This window comes from Trichomonas vaginalis, chromosome IV, assembly GCF_026262505.1.
Source record: "Trichomonas vaginalis G3 chromosome IV, whole genome shotgun sequence".
Taxonomy (NCBI): domain Eukaryota; phylum Parabasalia; order Trichomonadida; family Trichomonadidae; genus Trichomonas; species Trichomonas vaginalis.
In genome coordinates this window covers 30164479-30184972 of record NC_067206.1, presented here as the reverse complement: position 1 = coordinate 30184972, position 20494 = coordinate 30164479, and the positions used below count along the sequence as shown (strand labels likewise).

General features: G+C 32.8%; 12 protein-coding genes and 3 pseudogenes across 15 annotated transcripts, besides 4 other annotated features; 1 reads left to right on the top strand and 14 right to left on the bottom strand.

Moving 5' to 3' along the window:
• Positions 1-5329: part of a mobile genetic element that runs on past the window's edge.
• On the bottom strand, positions 943-1734 carry TVAGG3_0194630 (uncharacterized protein; the record flags this gene model as incomplete). Its single annotated transcript, XM_051226105.1, has 1 exon — positions 943-1734. A coding segment is annotated over one exon (792 nt), but the record flags the coding sequence as incomplete, so codon positions are not given.
• TVAGG3_0194620 (Prim-pol domain family) lies at positions 2582-3209 on the bottom strand (the record flags this gene model as incomplete). Its single annotated transcript, XM_051226104.1, has 1 exon — positions 2582-3209. A coding segment is annotated over one exon (628 nt), but the record flags the coding sequence as incomplete, so codon positions are not given.
• TVAGG3_0194610 (uncharacterized protein) lies at positions 3725-4270 on the bottom strand (the record flags this gene model as incomplete). Its single annotated transcript, XM_051226103.1, has 1 exon — positions 3725-4270. The coding sequence occupies one exon, from the start codon at positions 4268-4270 to the stop codon at positions 3725-3727; it is 546 nt and encodes a 181-aa protein (XP_051111089.1).
• Positions 5330-5752: a mobile genetic element.
• Positions 5753-5812: 60 nt separating this feature from the next.
• TVAGG3_0194580 (uncharacterized protein) lies at positions 5813-6574 on the bottom strand (the record flags this gene model as incomplete). Its single annotated transcript, XM_051226102.1, has 1 exon — positions 5813-6574. One exon carries the CDS (start codon positions 6572-6574, stop codon positions 5813-5815), a length of 762 nt encoding a protein of 253 aa, XP_051111088.1.
• A 2172-nt stretch (positions 6575-8746) lies between these two features.
• On the bottom strand, positions 8747-9106 carry TVAGG3_0194570 (uncharacterized protein; the record flags this gene model as incomplete). The annotated part of the gene is made up of 1 exon (XM_051226101.1): positions 8747-9106. A coding segment is annotated over one exon (360 nt), but the record flags the coding sequence as incomplete, so codon positions are not given.
• A 120-nt stretch (positions 9107-9226) lies between these two features.
• Positions 9227-20494: part of a mobile genetic element that runs on past the window's edge.
• On the bottom strand, positions 9434-9760 carry TVAGG3_0194560 (uncharacterized protein; the record flags this gene model as incomplete). The annotated part of the gene is made up of 1 exon (XM_051226100.1): positions 9434-9760. The coding sequence occupies one exon, from the start codon at positions 9758-9760 to the stop codon at positions 9434-9436; it is 327 nt and encodes a 108-aa protein (XP_051111086.1).
• Positions 9761-9912: a terminal%2Cinverted (terminal inverted repeat of Maverick-1A transposon ID:TVAGG3_0194380).
• Positions 9913-10149, bottom strand: TVAGG3_0194550 (uncharacterized protein; the record flags this gene model as incomplete). The annotated part of the gene is made up of 1 exon (XM_051226099.1): positions 9913-10149. One exon carries the CDS (start codon positions 10147-10149, stop codon positions 9913-9915), a length of 237 nt encoding a protein of 78 aa, XP_051111085.1.
• Positions 10198-10410, bottom strand: TVAGG3_0194540 (kinase C-related family; the record flags this gene model as incomplete). The annotated part of the gene is made up of 1 exon (XM_051226098.1): positions 10198-10410. The coding sequence occupies one exon, from the start codon at positions 10408-10410 to the stop codon at positions 10198-10200; it is 213 nt and encodes a 70-aa protein (XP_051111084.1).
• Positions 10668-12241, bottom strand: TVAGG3_0194530 (uncharacterized protein; the record flags this gene model as incomplete). Its single annotated transcript, XM_051226097.1, has 1 exon — positions 10668-12241. A coding segment is annotated over one exon (1574 nt), but the record flags the coding sequence as incomplete, so codon positions are not given.
• TVAGG3_0194520 lies at positions 12748-13007 on the top strand (annotated as a pseudogene). The gene has a single exon. A coding segment is annotated over exon 1 (260 nt).
• Positions 14262-15330, bottom strand: TVAGG3_0194510 (annotated as a pseudogene). Its single transcript has one exon. A coding segment is annotated over exon 1 (1069 nt).
• TVAGG3_0194500 lies at positions 15824-16653 on the bottom strand (annotated as a pseudogene). Its single transcript has one exon. A coding segment is annotated over exon 1 (830 nt).
• Positions 16674-17535, bottom strand: TVAGG3_0194490 (organellar and viral DNA polymerase type B; the record flags this gene model as incomplete). Its single annotated transcript, XM_051226096.1, has 1 exon — positions 16674-17535. A coding segment is annotated over one exon (862 nt), but the record flags the coding sequence as incomplete, so codon positions are not given.
• Positions 18868-19176, bottom strand: TVAGG3_0194480 (uncharacterized protein; the record flags this gene model as incomplete). The annotated part of the gene is made up of 1 exon (XM_051226095.1): positions 18868-19176. The coding sequence occupies one exon, from the start codon at positions 19174-19176 to the stop codon at positions 18868-18870; it is 309 nt and encodes a 102-aa protein (XP_051111081.1).
• On the bottom strand, positions 19404-19695 carry TVAGG3_0194470 (KilA, N-terminal/APSES-type HTH, DNA-binding family; the record flags this gene model as incomplete). Its single annotated transcript, XM_051226094.1, has 1 exon — positions 19404-19695. A coding segment is annotated over one exon (292 nt), but the record flags the coding sequence as incomplete, so codon positions are not given.

Genomic DNA, 20494 nt, shown 5'->3' with positions numbered 1-20494 from the left:
GAGATGAATTTAATAAAGATGAATTTTTAAACTCAATCCAAATTTAATTTTTATTCCTCTTTGACAACATCTCTCTTTCCATCATTACTGCATAACCACATTTTCTCAATTTTAGTGGTTTGTTATTTTTAACATGTTCTTGCATCATTTTTATCATTTCCTCCCTTGTTATGATTCGTGGTAAATTTTGAGCTTGTGGGGTATTCATTTATGATAAAAATAAAAATTTGTTATCACTTATTTTATCGTTAATGGTTTCGGGTTATTCAATAATTAATTATTTTTGAATAACTGAAGGGGTCACCGGGTCACCAGGTGGTCACCAGGTCATTTAACTTCTCTGAAAAAATGTGACAACATGACATTTTGACAACATAGTGGGTTATTCAATAATTAATTATTTTTGAAGAACTGAAGGGGTCACCAGGTCACCGGGTCACCAGGTCACCAGGTCATTTAACTTCTCTGAAAAAATGTGACAACATGACATTTTGACAACATCATGGGTTATTCAATAATTAATTATTTTTGAAGAACTGAAGGGGTCACCAGGTCACCGGGTCACCAGGTCACCAGGTCATTTAACTTCTCTGAAAAAATGTGACAACATGACATTTTGACAACATCATGGGTTATTCAATAATTAATTATTTTTGAAGAACTGAAGGGGTCACCAGGTCATTTAACTTCTCTGAAAAAATGTGACAACATGACATTTTGACAACATCATGGGTTATTCAATAATTAATTATTTTTGAAGAACTGAAGGGGTCACCAGGTCACCGGGTCACCAGGTCACCAGGTCATTTAACTTCTCTGAAAAAATGTGACAACATGACATTTTGACAACATCACAGGCGGAAGGCAAAAATAAATTCCAGTCATACTTTATAAAGCTTCATTTACGGGTATTTCATCGTCAGTAAATGAATCCTCATTATCGTTTGGTTCAATTTGTTTATATAATCCTTTCATTTCTTCTTTCAAAACATAATACCATGTTTGTTTACCATCTATTTTTCTTTGTTTCCTTTCACATTTATCCTTAATGCTCATTTGGAAATTCTTGTCTTTCATGTCTGATGGTTTGCAGAATAGAGCATTTTTACACGTCATACCTGCACACAATTCATCATAATGTGTATTTATCCATACATCTAAAGGATTTGTTGATAACTCGATTAAATCTTGTTTGGCTTCAGTCATCGGTATGATTCGTACATTAAATGATGAAAGGTCATATTGCATAAAATATGTTAAAAGGTTATCATAAAATTCCTTTGTGCATGAATCCATTAAATTCTTGAAGTAATCAAATTGACCCTTGAATTTACCATTAACTCTTAAAACTACGTATCTTCTGTCTCCAACTTCAATTTTGACAGGGTAGACGTTGTTAGTTACGAAAATGAAGTTTGCAACGTTCTGAGCAGTTCTTCTGGGTTGATTCTTTTCATTAATTCTTATCTCATTATCCGTTATAATTGATTTCAAAGCGTTGAAGTTTGCAAGTCTGTCTTCACCTACATTCTTGAGTTCATTAAGTACAAGAAACATTTTATTTTCAACTACTGAGTTGAAATTACCCGTTAGCTCACTTATTTCAGTAATGTTTTTACATGAATAACCGGCGAGAAGTTCAGAAATAATGTCTGTAAATCTGTTTTTACCTGTTCCCTGAAGTCCTTTCAAAATAATTGCTGTTTCATTCTTGATTCCAGGATGTTGAATCATTGATGCAATCCAGCCGAGAAGGTATTTATACACTTCATCGTTATTATCACAAATGGCTTCTTTAATGAAATCCATAAACATCTCAATTTTTGAGTAATCAGGCTTTTCAAGAATGTTGTATTTATAACCCTGAAACGTTGAGAAAACATCGGGGAATCAGATTTAAAGCAAACACCCTTAACGGTTAATGAAGACAATTGATTTAGTAGTACATCCCATGCTGTTATTGTTTTACCTTCTTCTTTAAATAATTTAATCATTTTGAGTGACTCTTTCATGTTTGATTGAAGAACGAATGATATTTGATTCATTTTGTCGTGGATATTATAGTCCTTTTGAATGAAGTATTTATTTCCACAATCTACAAAACGGATTACACGTGATAAATCCTCAATTACTTCAGAACTGTTTTTATACTGATGATTTTCAGCCTTGCGTCTAATATCTGTTATCAAAAACGAGTCATCAAGTTTGATATCAAATGTTATTTTTGGCTTACGTAATAAAGGTAAAACATATTCATCATAATATTCCTTTTGATAAAGTTTTAGAATCTTCACCAAAACAAATGGCGAAGTCATTAAATGTGCATATCTACTACGTGCTTTTTCAAAATTACTTTTTGCATTTTCAGTTAAGCTGCAGAAGTTATAAACGTTATCGTATGCTTCATTAATTAAATGATTAGGTAACGAATTAATTGCTTGAAACAGTGTGAATAATGTAACTTCTTTTTCTAAATTCATGTTTCCACCATCATTATGTACTTCAAAATCACAGATGCCATCGACTATGCTCTGGGCAAGTTTATCGTCAATGTTTACATCTTTGTTTTCATTCATTATACTCTTTATTTCTTCATTCTTCTGTTCAACTCTTACCTTAATATTCAAATCATTTAATATATCATTCACTGTTCTGGTTAATGTTGAATCATAACTTCCACGAATGAATGAGTATGTATTGATTGGTTCTGTTGCATTCTTTCGAACTCTTGAATCAGCCATAACCACTAATGAACGCTTTGAATCATCAATAGAAGTCATGATATCAATATCATAATCATTGCAGGAATAACATTTAATCATTCTGTTCGAGGTTGAATAGAAGAAATTAGTGTTGCAATAAATGTGAAGACCTCCTGATGCAGTTTTAACGATAACATCTTTATCCGAAAGTTTTGATAAAATGTCTTTTCTAACTGTTTCTTTAAGTTCATCATTGTACGATTTATTGATATCAACATCTATAATCGTTAAATTTGAAATTTTATTTACTAATAAAGCTGTACCAGTTTTCCTTCCTCTTCCTCCATCATGTTTGAGGTAGTTATGTAAATCAATCTTGTTTTCACCAATTCTTTCGTTGAGGGCTTTAGTTTCTGCCACAACTAATTCCTCAGCTAATGAATCAATAACTTTTTCATCAGAAATGATATAGTTGCTGTTGCTGTTGCTGTTGTTTGTTGCTGTCATTTATATAGGAATAAAAAAAATAAAAATAATTTTAAAACTAACTTTATTTTTGGACTGCATCAAATTTTCGTAAATGTTGTCAAAATGTCATGTTGTCACACTTTTTCAGAGAAGTTAAATGACCTGGTGACCACCTGGTGACCCGGTGACCTCATCAGTTATTCAAAAATAATTAATAACTGCCTTCCTCCTGTGCTGTTGTCAAAATGTCATGTTGTCACACTTTTTCAGAGAAGTTAAATTACCTGGTGACCACCTGGTGACCCGGTGACCTCATCAGTTATTCAAAAATAATTAATAACTGCCTTCCTCATTTCCCACTATGTTGTCAAAATGTCATGTTGTCACACTTTTTCAGAGAAGTTAAATTACCTGGTGACCACCTGGTGACCCGGTGACCTCATCAGTTATTCAAAAATAATTAATTATTGAATAACCCGAAACCATTAACATTAACATAAACATTAACGTAAACATATATTTCTGGTCGTTTATGATAAAAATAAATGGTTCATTTACTCACAATATTTTTGTACAGAATGACCCCAAACTTTTAACTTCTTTTCTGCAGCTTCAAATGCTATCTTAGCGAGTTCATATTCTCTAAATTCTCTCTTTAAATCTTCTTGTTCCCATTGGTCTAGTTCGTATGGAGAATCTCTATAACCATAACATATCTCACGTTCATGTTCTAATTGTTTTTCGCACATTTTTCCAACTTCTTCTTCAAACAAATGTTTAGCATTCTCTACTGTATCTTCGAGTTCTTCTTCATCTAATTTCTCATGAACTTTCTTGTCTATGGAATCCATAATATCTTTGACATAAAATGCATACTTTACAGAGCACCATTCAGCAACAAAATGAACGAGGTCAGGATGTATGTAAATACCTTTGAATTCATTTATAACGCCCTTAGCAAGCTCATAAAATGCTTGTTTTGAGGTTGAGCCACTTTTGGCTCCACCGTATTCTTTCAACCAAAACTCAAGAATTTCCTGCATTTTAGCACTATTGAGAAATCTGTTTAAATGGTTTAACTTTCCTGCTTCTCTTGCCATCTTTGTTGCATTAATGTAACCATCCTTGTCTCTACGTAAGACTTCAATACCATTATAAGTGCCTTTTGTGAATGTTTCGCCATTAGATTTGTTCGTGAATGTTTTTGCTTCGACTGACATTTCTGTTCTTACATACAAAATAAAAAAATAAATAAAAATAATTTTAAAACTAACTTTATTTTTGGACTGCATCATATTTCCAGGACTGTTGTCAAAATGTCATGTTGTCACACTTTTTCAGAGAAGTTAAATTACCTGGTGACCACCTGGTGACCCGGTGACCTCATCAGTTATTCAAAAATAATTAATAACTGCCTTCCTCATTTCCCACTATGTTGTCAAAATGTCATGTTGTCACACTTTTTCAGAGAAGTTAAATGACCTGGTGACCCGGTGACCTCATCAGTTATTCAAAAATAATTAATTATTGAATAACCTGAAAACATTAACATAAACATTAACATAAACATTAACGTAACCATTAACGTAAACATTAACGATAAAATATATTTCTGCAGTTCATCCATTACTTCATTACCTAATTAATTACAGACATAAAATATATTTAGTTCATTCAATAAATGCGGTAAGCCCGCAAAGCAGGCTCAAGCGCGTTCAATAAATGCGGTACCATGCGAATACAGTCATAAATGGTGGCATATAATCTTCACCCAAGCCTGTTGGATTTGTTGTGAAAGTATGGACATGATTTCCTCCTGGTTCAGTTGGTCGAAAAGTCTTTTTTGCCGAATGGTTATAATCTGGAGATAAAACGTCATTGCCAGCATAATATTCTGAGTTGTATAATGGGTGGTCTCTTAATGAGTGGCTATGGTCGCCAGAAAAGTTTGTAGTTCCTGTATGAGTGTGCGGTGGAAGGTTTGCTTCTTTAATTTTCTTCGAACCACCTGTTTCCTTTGAAGAGTTTGCACAATACAAAAACCTGTCAACTATTTGTTCCCATGCACCAACACCAAACATTACTTGAGGACCTCTTGCTTCCATAGATGTATAAATAGAACCTACTGGGTTCATTAAATCAAACATATGAGACATTATAGGATTGTCTCTTTTGAACTTAAAATATAGTGCAACTATTTCAGGTTTCTTCTGGTTTGTGTAAGAATATTTTTTATAATATAATCTTATGTTTTCAGGGTAGGTAAAATCTTGACTATAATATTTATTTCTGTCATCTATATAATAATATACTATTCTCGTTTTTTCTATTGCATTATATCTTTTATATCTATAATAATCTAAATATAATGTTTGCTTTTGTTCATCTGCATGTAGTGTTTCTTCGTCATCTACATAGTCATAATAATATGGTGCTGGAGCTGGGGCAGGCAATGTCATATCTGCCATTTCATAAACTCTTAAATATTTCTTTTGTTCGTCTCCATATAAGTTTAAGTAGCAGTTGTTGTCTAATGGAACTTTAACTTGTGTGTCATCATTCTTTTTATAACTTACATACATTTCATTGTTATTTTTCGGAATGAGTTTCCACCGTATACCATTTTTTAAGGAGTGTACAAACTACCATCTAAAATATTTATTTTCTTCATTGACAGAAAAGTCACCAACAATAGTTTCAATATTTTTTGTTGTTCCTATCAAACTTTGGTATATTTCGTTAACATATTCCTTATCTGCCTTCTTCTCTAACTCACTAGTCACATAAGTTTTATCTGCTTTAAGGTCTAAACATTCTGAAACCCATCCTGTATCAGCTTTAGTTTTTAAAATCTTTGATGTCCATTCATGATACCATTCAACCATTTCTTTAATTTCATTATCTTTTTCATTAACATATTCCTTATCTGCCTTCTTCATTAATTCACTAGCCACAAGTCCCTTATCTGCTTTCTTCTCTAACTCACTAACCACATATTCCTTATCTGCCTTCTTCATTAACTCACTGTTGACATATTCCTTATCTGCTTTCTTCATTATGTCATTTAGGAAACCTTTTATGAATTCCTCATTTAAATTAAATCTTCCAATCTTCAAAACTTTAGGAAATGCATTTAATGCGTAATATCTTTGTTCTTCTGGTGGAATTGATGTTATATCATCCGTTATACCTTTAATTTTTGAATTCATAAATAAAATTTCTTTTATATTTGATATCACTGCACCACCTTTGCAAACGAATTCGAAATGGTCATTTTTCAATACTATCTCCAAATCTCCATATTTCAACCTTTGCGTTTGTTCTGCCGTCTTTGAATTATATGCATATATGGCGTATGTAATGGTCTGTGCCTTAAGTTGCTGTGGTTGCTGTTGTTTAATCATTTATTACGATTTAAAAATAAATATTTAATCCGTTATCTCATCAGCTATTTTTTCTATTTGAATTGCCATAATATTTCATTCATAAATTCTAATCACAATCAAATAGGTCAGTTATTCTAAATTTAATATTTGATAAATCTTTTGAATGAAGAATAAATGAATTCCCGGATAATTGAAACGGATATGATAAAGAAAATGTGTTTAAGTTGATGGATAAAATGTTTTGTATTGATGGGTAAGAGTTAGGGTCTAATGTTTGATGTGAAAATCTCATTGGGGTATTAAACTTTATCACATTTGATTAAAATGAAATTGGAACCAGTGTCAGAATACAAAACATCCCCAACATCTTTTTCAAAATTTAATATCCCCAACAATGAACGAAGATGAGGAGTACAAAATTTAATTTTTCAGCGGGAATTTAATAAGGTTATTTATTTCATCAAGTTCAAAAAGTTTATCAGGTTTTGATTTAAAATTTTCTTCATACCATACGATAAATGATTCATTTAAATAACTTAAAATCATGTTAATATCCCATTTCGTGATCACATTATTTATATACATATCATACGTTTTTTCATGGTCATTTTTAATAAATGATATATAATCTGAAGGGTCTAAAAGAATGGATTAAATTTACCACTCACAGAAACGAGAGTAACATTATAAATTCCACTAAACTGTTAAATTTAATTCACAACTATTATTCGAAATAATATTGATAATTGACATTTTTATTACGATTAAAAATATGGTAAAGCGTTATTTTCCATGATAAATAAAACTAGAATAAGATTACCTCAAGAATTCATAAATTCAACGAATAAGAAATTCGTTCATGTTTAAATTTTAGTGTTTTCAGAAAATACGAGTCAATGTCATATTCATCATCGGGTTATATTTCACTTCATTCAAATTTAGTTCAAATCAAACCCATATAATGACCATTTCATAAGATTTTCAGATGGTATTAAAAATGTAATTGATAGATTAAAATATGAACAGATTGACAATATCGAATTTTTGGAATTTTGGTTTAAATATCCTGATGGAAAAAAAGATTGAAGTTAAAGATAAAGCTGATACTATAACAAAAACAATTACAATGACCGATCCGGATAGTGGGGAACAAAAAGAAATAAAACAAACGATAGAAACTGGTGAAAGGTCAATTATTATTGATTATGATTCAAAGGATTATTATTCGATAATGTTAATGCTTGAATATTAAATAGCCTTAACAAAGAATTTTTCAAGTGATATTTTATATTCATCAAACTTTTATTATAAATATCATTATATGTTAAATGAAGTTCAGTTGTTGTTCCGTTTCTTGATATCTTAATTGTGCTAATATCCTTTATAGGATTTATTTTTTGCAACTGTTCCGCAGCATGAAACCTCATCATCTATGAAAAATTGAATCTTAACGTCTGAATCTTGAACATCACAAAGAATGGCGATAAGTGAATTAATGATTCATAAGGTAAAATAATTAAACCGGATTGATCAATTAAATTTATTATTGAATCATAATTATCAGTTATTATATCACGGTAAATTTTCATTAATTCAGAATTAATGTCTATTTTATATGGCGCATTGCGACTGGAATCGTAGATTCCTGGGTTTCTCGATGTTTGATGAAAGAGGTGGGGGGTATGTTGGATAAGGGAATTTCAACAGGTTCTTTACCAGGTTCAGATAAAATGATTGGGTCTCCATTCTCCTCATTCTTCGGTAAGTCACGAGTTAATAAATTTGGTTGAGTTGCTGACCTTGTTAATTCAGGGCTAAACATTAACTTTAACATTTTGAATAATTCGTGATTTATCATCATTTACGTTATAACCAACCGTAATCTCTGCTTTTGCGTTTGTGTTCTTTTTGACTTGTGAAACGTCTTCTCATTTTATAATTGAATAAAAAAAGAAAAATATATTTAAAGTTTTATTTAGTTGTTACGGTAATATCCCAAGGTTCATCATTGTTTGCTTATACTTTCTTTGTAACTGCACCAATTATGTTATTGATATTGCTTTGAGTTTCTTCCAGTCTTATTTTATCATTTACAATATCTTTAATCATTTCATTACATGCATTCTTAAAACTATCTGATTTTTCTAATTTACGTCTATCACTTTCTTTAATTAAATCAAAGTTATAACCTTGTTGAGGATAAAGTGGTTTCTTTATCAATTCCTTGAACGCTTCTGAAAGTGAAGATGAAGAAATTCTTGCCACTTGAATTGGTTTAAATTCTGCTTTCATTGCTTCTTTCTGTTCATTGAACACTGGATCGAATAAAGCAACTTTAAAGAATTTCTTAGCTGGAATTTCAGGTCTCAAATTTGCATATTGACCATCAAACTGATTAACATATCGTGGTAATCCATCCGGTCCTTCTTCAATAGCGTTTAATTCTTCATTGAAATAAGAATATGGATTATGACGGTATGAATTAATTGGACCATGTTCACCTTCTCCAATGTATTGTTTAACAGCTTTTCCATTTTCATCAAATTGCATAGGATAACGTTCATTATATGCTTTACGTTAAGGATAATCAGATATAGTTAATTTATACCCATTTATGACTTTAATATTACCTTGACCATCAGTAACGAAAACTTCATTTATACCATCAGGTTAGTTAGTATACATATCTTGTGTACGGAGGCACTGCGAACCTCCTTACCCATGATATGTGAATTTGACACTTTACAAAACCGTTAACGTATATTTTACAACACAAACACAAACACCAACTTAACCTTAAATATTTATAAAGCCGCCAACCACTTCACCTCACTAACGTTTTCACAAACGACTTCACTACTGTAAAAATAAACGTTCTCATTTACAAAAGTATTGCAACTCTTCCCATTGCTGTGCTTCACACAATAGTTCATATTCTTCAGTATCGCTGCTGTCGCTCCAATCGTCAGAGTCAAAGTCACTGTCAAAATAAATGTTAGTAAGTTTTGACAAAGCTAATGAAACACGCTTACCGTTTGTATCGTATGCTTGTATAAACTTTCCATTCTTCATTCCTTCGTAAACGCTCAAACTAACTTTACCCTTTCTCCCTCGTATCTGATAGAATGTATTTTCACGAGGAACGAAGAACAAATTCTTGAACTCATGACCGTTGTAGTTTGTTATCTCAATAGTTTTCGTCATTTATATAAAAATAAAATATAAAAATAAACTTAAAATTAATGATATCACCACCCTCACACGTATGAAAACATAGCACAAAAATAAATTTAGGTGAAGTGGTGAGATCTCACCTCTTTTTTCACCTGTTTTTTCACCCACTTGAATTCATTGCTTTATAACTCTCTTCCTTTCTCCAACTCTTCTAACTTCTTCTTAAGTTCAGCAATGTTGTCCTCATGAAGTTTAATCTTCCTTAATATACCTTCTCTATCTAATGGTTGCTTTATCTTTCTAAACTGAACTCTACCATCCTTCATAGTATGAACGTAAAAACCTTCTGGAACCGCTCCTGATTTAATGTATTCTACCAAAAACTTTTGTTTCATTGCTTCAGTGACTTTAGTCGTCATTTCAATCAAATAAAAATTTTAATATTAAATAAAAATAACGTTATTTTTTCAGTAAGGAAACGCAGGAGTTTTACGATTTATTTGAGGAGTAGGTTCTGGTTTAAATGTTGGAGTCGGTTTAGGAGTTGACTTTTGAACAGGAGTTTGTACTTTCATAGGTTCAGGAGTCATTGAAGGTGTTGTTTGTGATGGTGTCGGAGTTTGTTTAACTTCAGCTACTTCAGTATTATTTACAACATTTGCTTTATTTCTTTTCAACATCATAACTGCTCCTGCTGTAGCTAGCAAACCTAGTGGGAGACCATATTTATATAAGGACTTGACCAAATGCTATTTTTGACAGGAGCTGGTGGAACACCTAACCTTGGTGAGACTGCTCTTTGCCATTGTGCAGCTCGTAAGAAATATTCAATAGGTGCTCCATAATCGTTTGGTAAAGTTTGTTTCATAGATGGTGAAGGTTCACGAGAGCTTGATGAAGAACTCATTTATAAGCTTTAAAAATAAACGTTCATCCTTTATTCCTCACTGTCGTCCGTGCTAAGTTATAGTCATCTAATCTTATTATTGGGATTCCATTAGCACGCACCTGAATGGCAAAGCAACAATCCCTCATAAATCCAATAAGTGGCTTTGGTACATTTTCAGTTGCTAGTTCAATAGGTCCTTTAACAGACAATTTGTATGTTATTGGAGCAGTAGATGTTTGACCTTGCTGGAAGCAAAAGTCCACTTCTGTTGGAAAACCACATAAGAAATGTGTGTTGTCATAGCTATCCCATTTATGTTCCACACTACCATCATCCACCAATGACCTCATAACATCTTCATTAAATCCTATCATATCATTGTTTGTATTGCAAGCGTTCGCAACCATTTCATAAAATACAGGTCCATATGATTTTTCAGGTTCTGCAGGCATATTTCCATAAGCTCCCATGGAAAGCTGAAGATATTTAAACTTAGGGTTCTCAAAATTAACATAATAGTTGTCTTTCTTTCTAAATAGTGCCCAAATACTTTTAACATTAATAGGCGTATAAGCTGCTGTAAATGTTGCACTTGAACTATCTGTATTCTTTGAGAATGAACCGTCCATAGGAATCCAATCCATAACTTTAACAGGAAAACATAAAGCCTCGTTTGTATAATGTTCTACAAGTTCTGTATAAATGTTAGGGTCTAAAGAGAATGACTTTGGATGAATGAAACATTCATTAAAATCCATCTTTGTTCGAAATAGTTGCTGGGTTACAGTTGTAATAGTAACTGTTCCACTAGCTTCTACTGCCTTCGTTATCATAGTGAATGGTTCATTCCATGGAACAAATTTATTTGTCGGTGGATTTGAATCTGAAGCAAATGCAACTTTAAGAGTTGGATTGAAAGCAATGATATCATTTACAGATATAGATGTGCATTGTAAGGCGTCGCTACTGAACTTTACTTTAAGCTGAATGTTTCCTGCAAAAGCTGGAATAAATCGAATAGCTTCTAATGGAAGGAATCTTCTAACAGGAATTCTTAAACGAAGCTTAAAATCAAATGATTTTCCTGCTGTAATTGGACCACTAACAATTTGTCCTGTTCTGCATGTTCCCGAATGACTCCATACATCTTCATGTCGAGTCTTTGAGAAAACATCTACTTTCTTTATTTGTTCGGTAGTTTGTGAGTTTGAAGTTATATATGCTTCTTCTCTTGCGTTGTCTTGAGAATATACGATACGACCATTTGCAAGGATTTGATATCCAGCAACTGCATAGAAAGCGTCATCGAAACCAATCCAAAATCCTGGTGGGTTTGTTTTATTGGAACCTGAACCAATTTCTTTATCTACAATAAATTGACCTTCCATTTTATACGTAATGAATGTATTGTAAAGGTCCAACATATTTTCACCAGGAGGTGAGAGATTGAATGTTACCCATGTGTTATCTTTAGCAGTTCCAGGTTGTGATGGAATCTTTGCGTCAGAATATTTTCTATTAGTGTCACCAATTTGAACTGCATTGTCTATGATATCGAAATATGAGCGAATCTGATGAATATGCTCTGCTGGAGTAAATTCGTTTAGCTGTTCGTTCTGCATGTATTTACTTCAGATAAAAATATCTATTTACTTCATTATTCTCACTCTTCTTCTTGGCATTCGTGGTGGAAGTTGTTTCTTGACATTTTCAATGAACTGTACATTCTCTTTTGTCTCAACTTCTTTCACTGGCGGGTCAGGGTTCTTTGACTCGGTTTGCTTTTCAATGAAATTCACGAACTTTGCAATAAGCTCTTGGTTCGTTATTGAAAGAACATCTGGCTTCTTTTCTTCTTGTTCTATTGACTTTTCAGTTTGAACAGAAGGTTTTATATGGGCTTCGTGGCTTCGCCCTTGCCATGCACCTTAATGTTGTCGCTCTCTGCATTCGCTAATGGAACCTTTCTTTTTCTTACATATATTTTACCATCTTTACTCTGACTTACATAATAGAAAGGATGTTGTATTCCTCTGGCGTCATTTAATATAATAGACTCTCGTTCTGATTTTGACAAGCTCATTTTACATCGGTTAAAGTTTTAATTTAGTTTTTTATCTACAGTCAAATGACTCAGACAAGCCCTACGGACAAGACCCAAGGGTCATAGATGTTGAAGCATTGAAGAAAGAAATTCGTGAGCAAATTTTATCCGAACTGAAGGAACAAAAACAAGAACAAAAGCCAGAGAGACCAAAGAGAAAACTTAGTGAAAAACAACTTGCTGCATTAGCTGCTGGAAGACAAAAGAACCCACGTTTGCTGGCAAAGAAAGCTAGAGAAGAAGCTGAAGCAAAAGCTAAAGAAGCTGAAGCAAAGAAAGAGTAAATGGTTTATTTTTATCCGAACTAAATGTATAGACAAATACCTTTATCTGTTGCGTTCAGTAGTGAAAACCCTGACGTCAAAATAAAGGGGAACAGAGTAACGTTTAAGTTTCCAACAGACTGGATTGTGAACATAAATGAAGAGAAGTACATTGGCATAACATCTATGTATATAACACGTGCTTTCAGAAAGGTTGACTTTATACTTCAAGTCGAGATAGAAAATGACGAACAGTCTTTAAGCGCCCAAAACATTCACATATACAAATACTTTAAAGACGATACAACATTGTTGCAATGTATGATTTCATTTAATGAGATGTTCGAGAAAAAGTTCAACATTGAAGTACAAACTTTACAGCCTTTACGTGAGTTTCTTGCACAACTGAAAGAAGAAGGTAGTCAGCCACAACTTATAGACTTTCATTATGAATTTAATGAAAATGAAGATGGAACTCATGACTGTCAATTCATTGTATTCTCACCATTCAATGAAGTCGCTAAAAGAAAAAAAATCCATTACGTATAAGATTTCAAATCTCCGAACCAAGTGATGATTTTAAGAATGTTTTCAATTATGATGCAATGCTTCCGAGGAAAAATGAATTTTCAAAGATTGTAACACCTGGCATTTGGGATAGAAAGCAAGCTATATTTATTCAAATAAGAAAGGAGTTGAAAATGAGTTCATTGGTCATACAAGAACTTCACCACTTCCTAACCCTAAATACTATAAATTAACTGGCTTCAATCGTGAGTTTTGGATAGACATGTTCTCCACTCATGACCATAAATGTCCAGTGTTCTTGCCTCCAGACCATAAGGACTGTCTCTACATTGAAGCACAACTCTTAAACTCTACCATCGCAGTATTGTAAAATCTACGCTAGCTTTATTTTTATCACGAATGACCTCATTCTGATAATGACCTCATTGCTGACAAAAATAAATGACCTCAGAACTTCAACTTACGAATAAAGCTTGTTTTAGTCGTTATTGAAAAGTTGAACTTTTCAGCAAAGCAAGGTTGACATGACTTACATAAGTCGAATGCAATCTCTTGACCATCATGAAGTGCTTTGTAAAGTTTCATTAAACTGAACTCAGAGTCTTTGTCATATGTTCCAACAGGTATGTGAATGTTCTTATCTTCATTGTAATAGCATTGTATAGCTTCAGGAAACATTTCATTAGCGGTTAAAGCAATAACATCTTGCTTCACGCCTTTCATTCTGCAGTGAAATGCAACTTCATTTAAATCATTCGTGAGTAAGTCTATGTAGGTCTTCTTTCCACAGAAAATACTTTTATAAGCTAAACTTTGTTTTCCAGGTGTTATTTCTGCAAAGTCGCTATGAAATTGACCAAGGTTCTTTCCTATAAGTTCGCGACCATATCTCTTCTTAAACTCTGCTGCAAGCTTTGGGATGTCTTCATTATATAAGTGCATACTGTCGGTATCCTGGTAAAAGATTTGAAGTCCCATGTCCTCTGCAGTACAGAATACTTCATTCATAATACGTTTTGACATAGACAGAATATTAACACCAAGTGGACAGAAGTTAAAGTGTCTGCAAATGCTTTTCGTTAGCTTGAAAATAGTTTTATCTGAACCATCCAAACCTTCGAACTTCACTATATGGTTGTAATTTCTTATAGCATATCTTATAGCATCTTTGTCATTTACTATGGTTATTTTTGACTCAATAGGAGATAGAATAGTTTTGCCATAAATGCTGTTCAGAATGAGTTTTATAATTTCTTGTAAGGGGTTTCCTTCTTTCTTATACTTTAACCTTAACTCAAACAACTTCTTTACTTCATCTCTTATTCTCATATCTCTGTTTCCATCGTAATAGTATCCTTGCAACACTTCACATTTGACACCTTGATATTTTATGAGGTCTTGTAATGTTATATGGTCAACATACATGAGACAGCAAGTGTTTGAACTTCTTGGAACGTTAAGTTCTGGATTTAGTTCAGGGTCGCAAACTATTAAATGAAAGTGTCTGGGTATACCAATCTCTGTTATCTTAATGAGAACAAAGAAGCCAGACATAAACTTTTCACCAATGGGTTCCTTTTGGTCATCATCGAATAAATGTCTCATGAGATACTCTGTGCTTAGCATCTCATCCTTCAATACTTTTGGAATTCCTTCTAAAGTATAAATCTTGCTATAGCTGAAGGATATAATGAAACAGTGTCGAAGTCAGCAATGAGTTTCTTTTTGCTCTTTTGTTTCATGTTATCTGACAACATACATCTTCCACCTTGAATGCATCTCGAAATAAATTCTCTTGGTTTATTTGAGAGGTCATAAAGATTTCCATTCGGGAAGTATACTCTGTTCTCAAACAATTTGTTAGCAATAGAACAAATACTAACGTAGTCATAAACGTTTAAATCAAACTCTTTCAATAAGTCATTGCGGAACTTTACAAAACCTTCTCTTAAAATTCTTACATCTTGTTTGCAGTAAAACGTGCTATATTTTTCTAAGTCGAAGTGGTTTTCATCTATTCTGCAACCTTTGATGGAATCTATGTTCTTCATAAATGTATCTGCATCATGGATAAACTTACATGCTTCAGAAATGACACCAGTTCTGTTGTCATTTGCTAACAAAACACTGCTGTAGTAGTTATATGGAAATACTTCTTTCGGTCCTGTTTGTAAGTTAAACATAGCAGGAAATAGTTTAAGCTTCTTATTTATAACACTGTAAGAGTCTTTTATAATAATTGCCCGTCCTTTATATAAGCCAGTTATTTGCATTGTTCGTGAACCTTTAATGATGGGAGTTCCTTTCACTTCTGTCATGTGTCTTAAGATGAAGTTTATGTCATAACTGAGGTTGTGAAATATATTAAACTCTTGTCAGGAAGTCTTTCCAAAAATTCTGTTGCACAGTTTTGACCCCAAATGCTTTCACTAACTGAACCATCTTCACTGTCATAACAGATGTTAAAAGCTTTATGAAAGCCATCCGTACTACACTCAAAGTCAGCAAAGAAAACGTGCTCAGGTATGAATTTACATTTAGCTTTATTTACTTCTTTTGACTCTGCTTTCTTCTTCAGTTGTACACAATACTTTGGAGCATATGTCAAATCTTTAAATGGTGCAAGGTTCTGTTTATATAAGTCAGTAGTATATGTGAAAAGTTCTCCATAAGAAATAGGTTCGAAATATTTGCACTCCCACAATGTTTTCATAACATCCCATAACGGTGTTGTTCTATCATAACGAACTACATATTTATCTTCTCTCTTTGTATAAATCTTCATCTGTTTCTCAATGTTCATTCCACCACAAGCTTTGAGAATTTCTTTATAGTTTCGAATGAAGTATGTTGTCATTGGTAATCTTTCATTTAGCATGTAGTGGTCTTCAACAAGAAGTAAGTCAATAGTTCTAACAGTTTCGCATTCTTTTGGTATATATCTCTTTATTTCATTATGTCTTGAGTCATTGAAATAACCAATGGTAACATTAAATGATATACCTGTTGCGTCAGAAATTTCTTGTACTTTACTTTGAGGAAAGTCTCTAACACGAATGACTTCTCTCATGTGGTCAATAGTTTCTTCATTTACTCCAGCCTGAATGCAAGCATAAACGAAACAATTGTCCTCTGTCATAAGTGTTGCAGTTCTTTTGTTCAGTTCATTGAAGATTTGGTAGCGTTCAAGATTTATAGGTAATGTGCAAAGATACTTCCAGAACTGACCGCTTCTCTTCTTATAAAACTTCTTTTCACCATTATCTTTCCAAAAGCTTTCTATAAGTGCTGGGTTTCCTGTTTGCTTAAGAGCTTCCAAAATGGCTTTCTGGTCATTTGTCAGTGTGCTTTCATCTCTATATGGTCTCTTTTTTGGTTTGCCTTTCTTTACATCTGACATCGTTAAGCCTTCATATTCTGTTAAATCATACATCTTTATTTCGGTAAGATTCTTTATGTTTGTCAAGAAGAAGTCATAGTGCATTTCAACAATACCTGCAGCATTTGCTTCTATCTCTGATATAAAGTTCTCCTTCAAGAGCTGATGTAGTAATGTTCCAATATTATTGAGGTTTAACGTAGAACATTCATACTTTCCACCAAGTTTATAACATACCATCCATCTCTGTTGGGAGTTTATTTTAATTTTCTCTAAGAGTCTCATGAAAACCTTACCGAAATGTTTGTGTAAGTAGTCTCTGTTTGGTTCATCTAAAGCTTCGATGTTAAAGTCAATGAGTCTATTGCCTGACTTCACATTTCTCTTCCTATTCTCTTCATCTTTCTTTAACCATCTCTCACCTTCTTTTGGTTTGTCGTCAATGGAACGAATGACATCGTTAGCTTTGCGAACTTGTTCTATAGCACTTTTAAACATCTCTCTTCTCTGTTGTTTCAGTGTGTCATCTCTCTTTCGTGTTTCACCAACGTTTGCATTTGTTATGTCAAACATTTCTCTTCTTACTTCATGTGGTACAGCTCTTCTTGTTTCACCAACGTTTGCATTTGTTATGTCAAACATTTCTCTTCTTACTTCATGAGGTACTGAACGTCTATGATATAAGTCAATAGCAATGTCATTTAAAGGAAATGCTCTTGCATGGACTTCGTCCTCGCCGCGTTGCGGCTTTATGAACTCATGAATTCTATCATAACTTATTGCACCATTATAGTCATTGAGGATGTCAGCGAGTGCTTTTTTGTTTGTTGCGTAATGCTTTGCAACATCTATATTAGCTTCTGTAAGAAGTTGTTTTATTTCCGAGTGTTCTAACTTAGACAACTTCCGATACATCTTTAGTAGGAAATAAAAAAATATTTTTTGAAAAAATAAACTTAGAAAAATTATTTCTTTCTATATTTGCCATTCCGAACTTCGAAAAGATGTTTTATACCAGCATAGAATTTTTCTCTAGAGCTTGGTCTTATATTGTTTTCATGACAATATTTTCTATATTCTTCATATAAAGCCTTTTTTTCATACATTTCATAAGGACAATCTAACCAGAATAGTGCATATCCAGTTTCGTTATCTAGGTCTCTATATGTTTCTTCTGTTTGTAGAATTTCGCTTTCTTCTATTTGTAGAATTTCGCTTTCTCTATTTAGTTCTATGACTATATATTGTGGCTTAAAAAGATGTGGGCAAGAAGGGTCTGGCGCTATGTAAAAAGTTAATTTTTCTGTCATCTTTTCTATCGGATAAAAAATATTTTTTGAAAAATTAGATTACATTTTTTTAAGTTATTTTTCAAAATAATTTAATATTTTTATTTTAATGAAACACATGCAAGATTGCAAGTTCTTTTCATACAATGCTCTCGCTACTGCCATCAAGAATGAGTTCAATGGTTCTGCAAACGTTAATGTTATCTTTAACAAGAAGTTTGTGAAAGAATCTAAGTTTGGTCAGTATGTCAGACCATTAGCTATCGTCATTGACCGCAAACGTTATACTTCACAAGAGTTAGCAGTAGTTTTGAAACAAAAGGGTTTCTTCGTGAATGTCAAAGATACACTATACTGTCATAAAGAACTCTAACGTTGACTTCTTCAGTATTGCTTTAAATCTTTCCGAACAGAAAGAATATAAGAAGGGTGAAATAAATGTGAAATATTATCCTTCATCTCTGAAGACAATAACGAACAAAGATGTTATACAAAAGTTCTTACCAAAGGTTGAAGAAGCTTCTATTGACATTGACGAAGGAAGTGAAATGGTTGAAGAAATTGACCCTGAAGCTATTTAACCAAAAATATATTTTTGGTGAAGAGGTGAGATTTCACCTGTTTTTTCACCTCATTCTCTCTTCGTTAATGTTGTCGTGACTTCTTCGTTAATGTTGTCGTGACTTCATTCTTCCTCTTTGAAGTTATCGAAATATTCTGTTATTTTTTCCTTCAGTAATGGTAAGTCTTCTTTGAAGGTAAGTATTGTGCAACCTTTGATGTCATAGTGTGTTTGAGGAAGAGTATTTTTGACAATTTCTTTTATTTGCTCATTCGGTGTCATTGAAATCGGTAAGTTTTCACGATAGAACCAGTTTCTGTCAGATTTGTAAATCTTAGCAAGGTCATAAAAGCTCTTGTTGTTTCTTCTGACTAAATGCAACATAACCATATCTTTATCTTCTTCTTTCTCCAACTCTTCAGTATATATCATATACTTATAACTCTTTTCCTTTCCTTTTGGTACTGAACGTGGTATTCTTTTCTGTATGCTTTTGTCTTTGGATTCAATGACTTCATCTTTTGCTTGAAGTTTCTTTTCCATCTCTCCACGTTCTGCTTTATATAGTTCATCTAACATCATGAAAATATAACAAGCATAACGAGGTGAAGCCCACATTGCTACAGCATTTACTAAAAGTCTATGAACATAATAACCTTTCAAACCAGGTGCCAAATTCTTGCGATTTTCGTACGGAATCTCTTCCCTCGGTTTTCCGAGGGAAGCAATCATATGAGGAAATTCTTCTAAAAGTTCTTTTGCCTGTTGGTTTTCAAACCAATGATATGCTTGCTTTGTAGAACGAAGAGCGTTCATTATACTTTGCATTTGATACATATCATCTTTGACTGAACGAATGAGTCTCAATTGTTTGTTATACTGTATGTATTCGTATTCTTCATTTATGGCTTCATGAACGATAGCAGTTGTTGTGTTCTCTAATGTTGACATATCTGTCTTTACATTCCGGATAAAAAAAATAAATAAAAATAAAACTAACTTTATTTTTCTGTGTTAAACACTATTTCTTCACAACATTAAATTTTATCCTGTATGAAATGACTTTAAAAAGATTATTGACTGACTTCGAATACTATCTCATTGACGCACTGACAGACCCTCAAAACTGTGTTGAAAGTTCTTTAAGCTTTAAGATTGAAGGTACGACGCATTTTGTCTTCACTTACGTATTGAAAGAATATGACCGTTATCATAACGAAGTGAATCAAACACTAATAAAATTTGTAGATAAAAAATTGGTTAACAATGAATATTTTAAACGTGAAGACCCAAACACTGCTGGAGATGATGAAGAATACAGACAAGTTATTGAAAAAAATAACGCAAGATTAGATGCAATAGAAAAGAAGTTTAATGAATGTCTTACAAACACGTATGAATATCTTATGCAGTGGGAAGCCAGATGGAAATAAATTTACGTCAAATATGCAATTTATAAAATCTTATGTCGACAGGCTACGTAGCACAGTGGTCTAAGGTGGTGTTATGGAGGGGTCAGGGTCTGTGGTTCGAACCGCGACAGCGCCGTATTTTCTTATTTTCTTTATTTGTCTTGTTTGTCGTGAATAAAAAGTGTCATAAAAGTGCTCTATCTTCCACGGGAATAAATAAAAAATTTACTTTATTTCTTCTTTATTTCTTTGTTCCCGTGGAAGAAGGGTTTTTGCCGTTTTTTCTCAGCCGAAATCAACGATTTTTTCATTTTTGGAATCCTTAGCGAATGAGGAAT